A 12468-nucleotide genomic window follows, 5' to 3' on the forward strand; every position below is an offset into this window, starting at 1 on the left:
TTTTTCAATGAGATATAAAGCAACCTCTTCTCAAATACTCCCATCAAACACTAACTAATCTAACAATTCCCCACTTAGTTAGTGATTGATGTTGTTTATGAGATTCATGCATATAGTAGGTATCTTTCGATTTAAACCTACTACTTGTTTAAACTATTCAAGACCTTATCGAAATTGATGGTTAGATTATGTTCTATTAAACCACAATTTCTATATGACAACACGAAAAAGCTTTATACACATAAATCGTATCAACTCGACAACTTGTTCACCGTGAGTTTTAGCACCCAATTATGGACTTGTGCTACTTCCTGAATTCATAAATACTTATCAAGTTTTGTATTTCAAACTTTGATTGAAGCGACACCACTTCTTGTGTTTACATAGGTGAAGATTTAACCAAATCCTTAACACGGACTTCTTTAGTTCCTAAACCGAAATCTGCTTCTTCATTAAGAGTATTTTATACTCATCCTCCTTTTCTAGGTACTAATTTTGAGTACATGCTATATGTCACAACTATAACTTGTTATTACCTTTTAAACCTTTAATTTTGTTAAACAATAAGAAAGGTGAGGTTCCCTTTACTAGTGACAAATTTAAATTACCTTACAAGTTAAACAATAACTTGTTGTGCTTATTATCATATCCCTCGCGAGTCCTTTAGTGAATACATCAACAATGTTGTCTTTAGACTTGATATACACAACAGTAATAATTACATCCGAAATTAATTGTCTTATGTACTCATGTCTTAAAGCAATATGTCTAGATTTTCCATTGTATATTTTACTAAATGCCTTAGACATAGTTGCTTCACTATCACAGGGCAAGAGAACATTTGCCATTGGTTGTGGCCACAACTCTATATCTAACAATAGATTTCTCAGCCATTCTGCCTCTCTTCCTGTAGCTGCTAAAGCAATAAACTCAGATTCCATTGTGGAATGAGTAATACACGTCTGTTTCTTAGAAGCCCATGAAATTGCTCCTCCACTTAAAGTGAACATCCACCCAGACGTTGACTTGTTATCATCAACACTAGTTATCCAACTAGCATCACAATATCCTTCAAACACTGATGGAAATATGTTATAATACAAGGCAAAATTTTTTGTCCTTTTCAGATAACCAAGTACCCTTACTATATCTTTCCAGTGATCACCATTTGGATTGTGAGTATATCTTGACAATTTACAAACCGCAAAGATAATATCTGGCCTAGCGCAGTACATAGCATACATTAAACTACCAATTGCACTAGCATAATATGATTGACTAACAGATCTTTCGGGGTTCTCAACCATCTTGCTAGAAGCATCAAATGGAGTATTAAATTTTTAATACCCAAATGATTAAATTTGGAAAGAACCTTGTCAATATAGTGAGACTGAAATAAGGTAAACCCCCACTATGTCTTTTAACTTTAACACCTAAGATAGTATCAACTTCTCCCAGATCTTTCATCTTAAATTGAGAAGTTAAATACTTCTTAGTTTCATTTATGCCTTGCATGTTAGTTCCTATGATTAGCATGTCATCAACATAAATACATACTATCACCCCATAATTCTTTGTAAATTTGGAATAAATGCATTTATCTGCTCCATTATATTTAAAACCATTTGATAATATAACACTATCAAATTTTTCATGTCATTGTTGGAGCTTGTTTTAATCCATAAAATGACTTAACTAATTTACAAAATTTCTTCTCATTTCCAGGAAGCACAAACCCTTCGGGTTGCTCCATATAAACTTCTTCATCAAGATCACCATTTAAGAATGCTGTCTTATGTCACGACCCGAATTTTCCACCGTCGGGACCGTGATGATGCCTAACATTGAACCAGCTAGGCAAGCCAACGTTTTAGGATATTCTACCTTTTTCTTTTATCTTTCAAATGTTTATTACTTAACAATATAAAAACAACGGATATAATTGCGGAAGAAAGCAGTTTAAAGGTTTAACTTTATAAAATAACGAAAACCAAAGTAACATCCACCCAGAAATGGTGTCACAACTCACGAACTGTCTAAGATTACTACAAATAAAGGTTTGAACGAAAAGTTTACATCTGTCTGAGGTAGATAGAACAGAAAATAAAATAAGATAGAAGGGGAAGCCAGGGCCTACAGACGCCTGCAGGACTACCTTGGGTCTTCGATGCGCAGTGATAGCAACCAACCTCACGATCAGCCACTAGCTCCAAAATCTACACAGAAAGTGAAGAGTGCATTATCAGTAAAATCGACCCCATGTACTGGTAAGTGCCGAGCCTATCCTCGACGAAGTAGTGACGAGGCTATGGCAGGGCGTACAACATATACAACCTACAACAATTTATACTAAACAAAAGGAAATACGAAGTGTATTAAAGCAGTAACTAGCATTAAGTAAATCCGAAACCCAACTGTTCCACTAAATTTCAGCTATAACCAATCCTTAAGGGTGTTCCAAAATCACAATAACAGACCTCAACACATAACAACAACTGTTGTGGCGCACATCCCGATCCCATCATATACACAACAACATGATCAATATTCACTTTTATTCCTTCTTGTTGCAACGTGCAACCCAATCCCACCTATCCACCCTTATTACTCCTCAACACATATCACCCTTATTCCTCCTGTTGTGGCGTGCAACCCAATCCCACATGTCCATCCTTATTACTCCTTTTTGCGGCGTACAACCCGATCCCATCATGTAATACTATTGCGGCATGCAACCTGAACCCAACATACAAATCAACACTAATCACAAAAATAAAGACAAGTGTTTCACAGGTTAAGCCAAATTCTCCAATGTACTTATACCTCAATTCACGCAATAGAATATCACTATAGTTAAACAACTTCACCAGTATAAACTAATCAGCGAGAGAAACCAAGGTGTACCACAATGCACCCATAAACCAATAAAGACCAACAGAGTAATAAAATGAAACCAGGAAACAATTGAATACTTCAATAAGGAGAGCAACGGTTAATATGAAGCAATAGACATAGAAGCATTTATGAGCAAGTAGCAATTAAGGCATGGAAGCATTTATGAGCAAGTAGCAATTAAGGCATGAGAGCATTTATGATCAAGTAGTAATTAAGGCATGGGAGCATTTATGAGCAAGCAACAATTTAGGCATGGAAACAACTATAAGCATGTAGCAATTAAGACAAAGGATGTTCTAATAGGAAACGGGGAAGGGAAACAGTTAAACATGGCAATTTTGGTGGCGCATAAGTACTAGTCACCACACCTATACGCCACACACATGGGATTTCACATAGCAAATAAGTCGAGGATTCCTATTCCCTCAAGTTAAGGTTAGACCAAACACTTACCTCAAGCCAACGGGTAATTCAACACACAATCACCACTTTACCTCTTGATTCCACTGCCAATTCACTCATCTAGCCATAATTAGTTTAATAACATCAATAAATGCTAAATAATTGAGCTCCAATGCATGAATATAGATTTTCCAATATTTTCTCCAAAAAGTCAAAAATCGACCTCGGGCCTGCTTGGTCCAAACCCGAAATTCTGACCAAAATCTGATTACCCATTCACCCCCGAGCCCGGATATACAATTGGTTTTGGAATTCGACCTCAATTTGAGGTCTAAATCCCCAAATTTGAATATTCCTAAGTTCTACCCAAAATTTCCAATTCTACCATGTAAACCCTAGATTTTTGGATGAAATCTTGTAAAAAGAAGTTAATGAGTGAAAGAAATGTGTTTAAAATCACTTACATATGATTTAGGGAAGAAGAGTATTTGAAAAATTTCCTCTTATGCTTTAGGTTTTGAAAAAAGGAAAATGGATAAAAAGTCCCGCTTATATAGCCCTCACAGATCCTCAAAACGTTGACCGCGGAAAAAGGGCTGCGGCTGCGAAGTACACCACTGTCAGCGAAATAACGGGCACGACCGCGGAAGCTCTGGCCTTTCCCACTGCTGACCGCAAAATCCCATCGCAACAGCGAAATCCCCAGCGCAACAGCAAAACTTAATTGCGGACCGCGAGACCCCGGTTCAGAGACCTGCAATTTTCTAGAATTATGCAGTACAGGTTTTTTCCTAAGTCTATACACCCCGAAGCCTATTCGTAACTCACCCGAGCCCTCGGGGCTCAAAAACATCATAGGACTTGCTCGTGCCATCAGATCGCCAAAATAACCTCTTAAACAACGAATTTAACACCAAAATTCATGAAGTTCTTAAGAACATTGAAATTTCTATTTTCTCAACTAAGGGTCTGATTTATACCAAATCAACTCCCATTCTTACCAAATTTTACAGATTCAACTTAATTATTATTTTAAACCTGTACCGGGCTCTGGACCAAAATACGGGCCCGATACCATCAAGAACACACACCATTTCATTTTCAAAAGTCTTTATATTTTCCAGTGAAATAATGTTTCTTTAAAAATTTCTTTTCTCGGGCTAGGGACCTCGGAATTTGATTCCGGGCATACACCCAAGTCTCATATTTTGCTACGGACCCGCTTCATTTACCAAAAATATTGACCGAAGTCAACCTTAATCAATTTTAAAGGCCAAATTCCATATTTCTCAAATTTTTCGCATAAAAGCTTTCTAGTATCGCGTCCGGACTGCACACACAAATCCAGAAGAGATAAAAGGAGGTTTTCAAGGCCTCAGAACATGGAAGCGGATTCTAAAATATAAGACGACCTTTTGGGTCATCACATATTAACATCCATTTGATGGACATTTAGATTATATATTGATGACAAAGCAAACAATACTCTTATTGAGGTAATCCTGGCCAAAGGAGCATATGTGTCAAAATAATCTACTCCTGCCTTTTGTCTAAATCCTTTGGCTTCTAGTCTAGACTTAAAAGTTTGTAGAGAACCATCATTATTATATTTTCTTCTAAAATCCCATTTACACCCAATAGGTTTAGTATTAGAAGGTAAATCTGCTAATACCCATGTACCATTTGATAAAAGAGAATCCATTTCATCATTTACAGCTTCTTTCTAGAAAGCGGAGTCCCGCGAAGACATAGCCTCACTATAGGTTTTAGGATTCTCTTCTAAATTTAAAATAATGGGTATTATTTAATAATTCATCTCTACTTCCTTCTACCAGAAAGACTAGTGCTTGAGAAGAAATAAAGTCAGAGCCTATATTTTTTTCTTTTCTAATTCATTGACTTTTCCTTGGTTCTATAGGAGATTCAATTGCCTTTCTTTTATTGTTAGAAGAAGAACTAGGTTCTGCATAATTTTCTTGAGTTACTGCATTATCACCAATGCTTGTTGCATTACCATCTTGTTTAGTAATTTTTGTATCCTCGTGTGAATTATTAGAATCACCAATAAACTTTATTTTTAAGAACTCAACATCTTTAGATTCCACAATATATTTAGACTCAATGTCCAACAACCTGTATGCCTTTGAGTTCTCAACATATCCTACAAATATGCTTTTTATTCCTCTAGGTCCTAACTTAGTTTTTTTAGGATCTGAAATTCTATAATAACCTAAACAACCCCATACTCTTAAGAAATTTAAGTTAGGCTTTCTTCCTTTCCATAATTCATATGATGAAACCTTAAATTTCTTTGAAGGTACTCGATTGTGCACAAAACAAGCTGTTAACAAATCTCCCCCCCCCCCACAAATTCGTTGGTAACTTTGCATGTAAAAGCATGGCATTAACCATATCTACCAATGTTCTATTTTTTCTTTCAGCAAGACCATTTTTTGTGGGGTATACAGTGCACTAACTTGGTGAATCAAACTATTTTCTTCACAAAATACAGAAAACTCATTGGCAAGGTATTCGCATCCTCGATCACTACGTAGGATTTTAATCTTCTTTTCCAATTGATTTTCAACTAATGCTTTGTAACTCTTAAACATATCAAATGCTTGATCTTTTGTTTTCATTAGTTAAACATGTGTATATTTAGAATGATCATCTATAAAAGTAATAAAGTATCTATTTCCACCTCTAGTTAAATGACCATTCAATTTACATATATCGGAATGCACAAGTTCAAGTAATTTACTTGTTATTTCATTTTTTGGAAAAGATTTCTTAGTCATCTTAGCTTGTATGCATATTTCACATTTTTTATCATTATTCTCAACAACAGGAATTAATTTATTTTTAGACATAAATTTAACATACCGAAAATTAACATGTGAAAGTCTAGCATGCCATAAATTAATAGATGACTCAATCATATAAGCAGAAACTTCAACTTTATTAATACTCAATTTTAACATGCCCTCACAAGAATAGCCTTGTCCTACAAATACACCATTCTCAGAGAAAATAGTCTTTTCTGCCTCTATAACAGTTTTGAGGCCTTTATTACATAATAAACTTGCAGAAATTAAATTCTTCCTAACATCATGTACATGATAAACATTCATTAAAATCAACTTCTTTCCTGAAGTGAATTGTAGTTCAACCATTCCTGTTCCAAAGACCTTAGTGGTGTCATAATTTCCCATTAAAACCTTTTCATCACTTGTTGCAACTTTATAATGTTTGAAGAAACTCTTATCATTGCATACATGAACTGTAGCACCGGAATCATACCACCAATCTGCAGATTTCATAGTTGCTGCCATGTTGCATTCGGTCACTATACTCAAATTCAAATTATCAAAGGCAGAAACCATAGAAACGATATCCGAAGAAGAATCTTGTTGTTGTTCAACATTATTTTCCCTCTTCTATCCAGCATTTTCTTCATTTTTCTGCTTCTTACAAAATCTGCAATCTCTCTTAAAATGGCCCATTTTTCCGCAAGTATAACACAACCATTTCTTAATGTTACAAGAATTTTTAGCATCCTCAAACTTTCTCTTCTTTCCACCCTTGTTTCCAGATTTTCCAGAATTTTTTTGTCTTACTAGACTCAACATAATTTACCTTTGAACTAGTTTCTGCAGCATATTTATTTTTACGCTTCCGTGTCTCGTCTTCATTGTGATAACCCAAAAGGTCATCTTATGTTTTAGAACTCGATGTCGTATTCCAAGTCCTTTAAAACCTTATTTTGTTCCTCCTTGATTTGCATGCACAGTTCGGGTGTATTTCCGGAAAGCTTTTATGTGAAAAATTTATGAAATAATAATTTTTGGCTTAAAAATTGATTTTATTTGACTTCGGCCAACATTTTGACTAAACGGACCCGGACCCGTATTTTGATGGTCTCGGTTGTTCCGTAGTAAAATATGGGACCTGGGCGTATCTCCAGAATCAAATTCCGAGGTTCCTAGCTCAAGATATGAATTTTTGATTAAAATTGAAATACTGAAATTATAATGGTTTTAAGAATTTGGTTAATATTTGACCTTGTTGGTATCGAGTCCGTATTTTGTTTTAATATCACGGTATAGGTCCGCTATAATATTTATACCTTATCTGTAAAATTTGGTGAGAAACGAAACTGATTTAACGTGATTCGAACCTTCGGTTAAGAAAATAGAAATTCTAAAATTTTCTTGAAAATTTCATGCAATTTGGTGTTAAATTCGTAGTTCTAAGTGTTATGTTGTTGATGTGATCGCGCAAACAAGTTTGTATGATGTTTTAAAACTTGTGTGCATGTTCGGGTTGGAGCCCCGATGTCATGACCCAAAACTCGGACCCGGTCATGATGGCACCTCTCGTGAAGACAGGGCCAGTTGATACATTTCCCATTCATTTTACACAATTTAAAATAATGCAAATTAAGTCATTAAACATAATAAAATCCCAAAATACGGTGAATAATACAATTTGCGGAATATAAAACCAACACAGCCCGATACCGGGGTGTCACTAGTCATGAGCATCTATCAATATACTACAAGTCTAAAGCGTCTACAAAGCTATTAAAGAATCACTAACAAGAGAAAGGAAATGAGATAAAGGGGGAGAAGCACGGGGCTGCGAACGCCGAGCAGCTACCTCATGAACTCCGAAATCTGCCGGGAGCTCTCAACCCTCGCAAGCAAGATCAGCAACGCCTGAATCTGCACACGGGATGCAGGGAGTAAAGTGAGTACTCTAACTCAGTGAGTAATAATCATAAATAAGGACTGAGAAATATGAAATCACGTAAGGCACATTACAGGCTACAATGAAGCAGTAAAAATAGCGAATTAGTGAAGACATGTAAAGCTATTTTAGTTCAGTTTAAACTTCATAAAATGCCCTTTTAAAAATTAAGCAAGTACATGACAGGCAACTAGGAAAGATAAACAAATAAAGGATCGCCCCTCGGGCAATATCATAGAACAACACCAACCCCTCGGGCTATATCTCACATCACAATGGGTACCCGCGTTCACTGGGGGTGTGCAGACTCCTGGAGGGGCCCCTTACAGCTCAAGCATAATATCAAGTCATCGTGTGGCATCATCACTAGGCTCTCGGCCTCATATCAACAAGGCACCTCGTGGCATACAAATCTCAGGCTCTCAGCCTCATAATCATAATCAGTGTTTCCTCACAACATAGGCCCTCAACCTTACTCAGTCAGAATCTCACAAGCCGCTCGGGCACAGTAAAACATGGTGCTCAGCCCATAATATCATTTAAAATATCATTTAAGTGTTAAAACAAAGTAAACATGGCTGAGTTATGAAAACAATAGAATATAGCATGACTGAGTTCAAGTATAAAACCCAAACAGTGAGGAAATATAAGTAAAAATCCCCTATGGGTTCAAATAGTTGGCACGAGGCCTAAATATAGCATTCAGCCCAAAACATGATGATAGCAAATAGTTTTCAATTAAATACGCGGTAAAACAGTCATTCAGGACGGACTAAGTCACAATCCCTAACAGTGAACAACCCCACACTAGTCATCTAGCGTGTGCGTCACCTCAATATAGCACAACAATGTGCAATCTGGGGTTTCATACCCTCAGGACAACATTTACAATCATTACTCATCTCAATCCGGTCCAAACTCTAGCTTGCGATGCCTTTGCCCCTCGAATCGGCCTCCACTCGCGTCGAATCTATCCAAAATCAGAATCACGGCGTCAAAATATGCTAAGGGAACGACGTCCAAGCAAAAATAATCAATTTACAACCTAAATCCCGAAATTACCAAAACTTGACCCTCGGGCCCACGTCTCGGAATTCGATAAAATTCACATCAATAGATTCCTTATCTTCCCACGAGTTCATACATATCAAAGGTCTCAAAATCCGACCACAAATGGTCCCTCAAATCCCCAAGTCTAGGTCTCCAATACCAAGCCCCAGTTTTCTCAAACTTTGATCCTTAAATTCTATTAATTACAAGCATAATCCGTGAAATAATACCATAGAAATGAGTTTTAGGTTCAACAATCTTACCTCCAGACGATATCCCTTAAATCCCTCTTCAAAATCTCCCAAAAAGCTCCAAAACCGACTAAGAAATGGTGGAATAGCTCAAAAATCGCGATGGAATGAATTTATATGTTCTGACCCAGGGATTCAGCACCTGCGGCCAAATCCCTGCTTATGCAACACCGCTTTTGCGGTCAATGGACCGCTTCTGCGGTCATCACTTAAACGTCCACTTTCCGCTTCTACGACATCTTACCCGCACTTGCGCCATCGCAGGTGCGGCTCCAGCCTTCCCAGGCCTTTTCCGCTTCTGCGGCCTTCTTCCTCGTATCTGCGGCATCGCACCTGCGGTCCCTAATCCGCAGGTGCGGAAACAATAGAAGCAAAAAATCTGCAGTTTCACCAAAAACTCCCAACTCTCCGTCAACCATCCGAAATCACCCCGAGGCCCCCGGGACCTCACCCAAAAATACAAACATATCCCATAACCTTATTCTAACTTATACCAATCTTCAAAACACCTCAAACAACATCGAATCAACCAAAACACATCGGATTCAAGCCTAAGTTTCCAAAAATCTTCCGAATTACGCTTTTGATCAAAAAGTATACTAAACCACATCCGAATGACCTGAAATTTTGCACACACATCCCAAACGACACAATGGAACTTCTGAAACTCTCGAAATTTCATTCGACCCCGAAATCAAAATCTCACCTATCAACTGGAAAACGCCAAAAATCCAATTTCGCTAATTCAAGCCTAAATCTACTCTGGACCTCCAAAACACATTCCGATCACGCTCTTAAGTCCCAAATCACCTCCCAAAGTAATAAGAAGTAGAAATGGGGAAAATGGAGCGGTAACTCATGAGACGACTGACCGAGTCATCACAACCTCTCACGTTCGTCCTCGAATGAGTTAAGAAACATACCTGAAGCCTCAAACAGGTGAGGATATCTGCTCCACATCTCCCGCTTGGTCTCTCAAGTAGCCTCCTCCATGGGGCGACCTCTCCACTATACTTTCACTTAAGCTATATCCTTTGATCTCAACTTTCGAACCTGATGCTTCAATAGCTGTTGGCTCCATATCATAAGTCAAATCACCATCCAACTTGTCACGACCCAAAACCCGGACCTGGTCGTGATCACGCCTCTCATGAAGACAATGCTAGCCGACACATTTCCCAATCATTTTATGCAATTTAATAATGCAAATTAAGTCATTAAACATAATAAAATCCCAAAATACGGTGAATAATATAATTTGCGGAAAACAAAACCAACATAGCCCGATACCGGGGTGTCACTAGTCATGAGCATCTATCAATACACTATAAGTCTGAAGCGTCAACAAAGCTATTACAGAATCACTAACAAGATAAAGGAAATGAGATAAAGGGGGAGAAGCACGAGGCTGCGGACGCCGAGTAGCTACCTCGTGAACTCCGAAATCTACCGGGAGCTCTCAACCCTCGCAAATAGGATCAGCAACACCTGAATCTACATACGAGGTGTAGGGAGTAAAGTGAGTAATCCAACGCAGTGAGTAATAATCATAATAAAGATTGAGAAATATGAAATCACGTAAGGCACATTACATGCTACAATGAAGCAGTAAAAGCCAGTAAAACAGTGAATCAGTGAAGACATGTAAAGTCATTTTAGTTTATTTTAAACTTCATGAAATGTCCTTTTAACAATTAAGCAGGTAAATGATAGGCAACTAGGAAAGATAAACACATAAAGGATCAGCCTTCGGGCAATATCATAGAACAACACCATCCCCTCAGGCTATATCTCACATCACAATGGGTACCCGCATTCACTGGGGGTATATAGACTCCTGAAGGAGCCCCTTACGGCCCAAACGTAATATCAAGCCATCTCGTGGCATCATCACTAGGCTCTCCGCCTCATATCAACAAGCCACCTCGTGTCGTACAAATCTCAGGTCCTCGACCTCATAATCATAATTAGTGTTTCCTCAAAACATAGGCCCTCGTCCTTACTCAGTCAGAATCTCACAAGACACTCGGGCACAGTAAAACATGGTGCTCAGCCCATAATATCATTTAAAATATCATTTAAGTGTTAAAACAAAATAAACATGGCTGAGTTATGAAAACAATAGAATATAACATGACTGAGTTCAAGTATAAAACCCAAACAGTGAGGAAATATAAGTAAAAATCCCCTATGGGTTCAAATAGTTGGCACGAGGCCTAAATATAGCATTCAGCCCAAAACATGATGATAGCAAATAGTTTTCAATCAAATACGCGGTAAAACAGTCATTCAGGACGGACTAAGTCACAATCCCTAACAGTGAACAACCCCACACTAGTCATCTAGCGTGTGCGTCACCTCAATATAGCACAACAATGTGCAATCTGGGGTTTCATACCCTCAGGACAACATTTACAATCATTACTCATCTCAATCCGGTCCAAACTCTAGCTTGCGATGCCTTTGCCCCTCGAATCGGCCTCCACTCGCGTCGAATCTATCCAAAATCAGAATCACGACGTCAAAATATTCTAAGGGAATGAAGCCCAAGCGAAAATAATCAATTTACAACCTAAATCCCAAAATTACCCAAACCCGACCCCCGAGCCCATGTCTCGGAATTCGATAAATTCATATAAATAGATTCCTTATCTCCCCATGAGTTCATACATATAAAATGTCCCAAAATCCGACCACAAATGGTCCCTCAAATTCACAAGTCTAGATCTCTAATACCAAGCCCAAGTTTCCCGAAACTTTGATCTTTAAATTCCATTAATTACAAGCTAATCCATGAAATAATAGCATAGAAACGAGTTTTAGGTTCAATAATCTTACCTCCAGACGATATCCTTTGAATCCCTCTTCAAAATCTCCCAAAAATCTCCAAAACCTACTTAGAAATGGTGGAATAGCTGAAAAATCGCGAAGGAATGAATTTATATGTTCTGGCCCAGGGATTCCGCACCTGCGGCCAAATCCCCGCTTCTGCAGCACCGCTTTTGCGATCAATGGACCACTTCTGCGGTCATCACTTAAATGTTCACTTTCTGCTTTTGTGACTCTAGCCTTCCCAAGCCTTTTCCACTTCTGTGGCCTTTTTCCTCGCATCTGCGGCATG

The 12468-nt window shown here is 37.9% G+C and overlaps 1 protein-coding gene across 1 annotated transcript; it reads right to left on the minus strand.

Annotated features, from left to right (window-relative positions):
• Positions 1–599: 599 nt before the first annotated feature.
• LOC138887432 (secreted RxLR effector protein 161-like) lies at positions 600–1307 on the minus strand. The gene has a single exon (XM_070169187.1). It carries the CDS (start codon positions 1305–1307, stop codon positions 600–602), a length of 708 nt encoding a protein of 235 aa, XP_070025288.1.
• Between the last annotated feature and the right edge of the window lie 11161 nt (positions 1308–12468).

Source organism: Nicotiana sylvestris, chromosome 3 (genome assembly GCF_000393655.2).
Source record: "Nicotiana sylvestris chromosome 3, ASM39365v2, whole genome shotgun sequence".
Classification (NCBI taxonomy): domain Eukaryota; kingdom Viridiplantae; phylum Streptophyta; class Magnoliopsida; order Solanales; family Solanaceae; genus Nicotiana; species Nicotiana sylvestris.

What these genes read in the sequence shown, in the direction of transcription:
- LOC138887432 (XM_070169187.1), bottom strand. Translation starts at nt 1,307, where the DNA reads ATGGTTGAGAACCCCGAAAGATCTGTTAGTCAATCATATTATGCTAGT.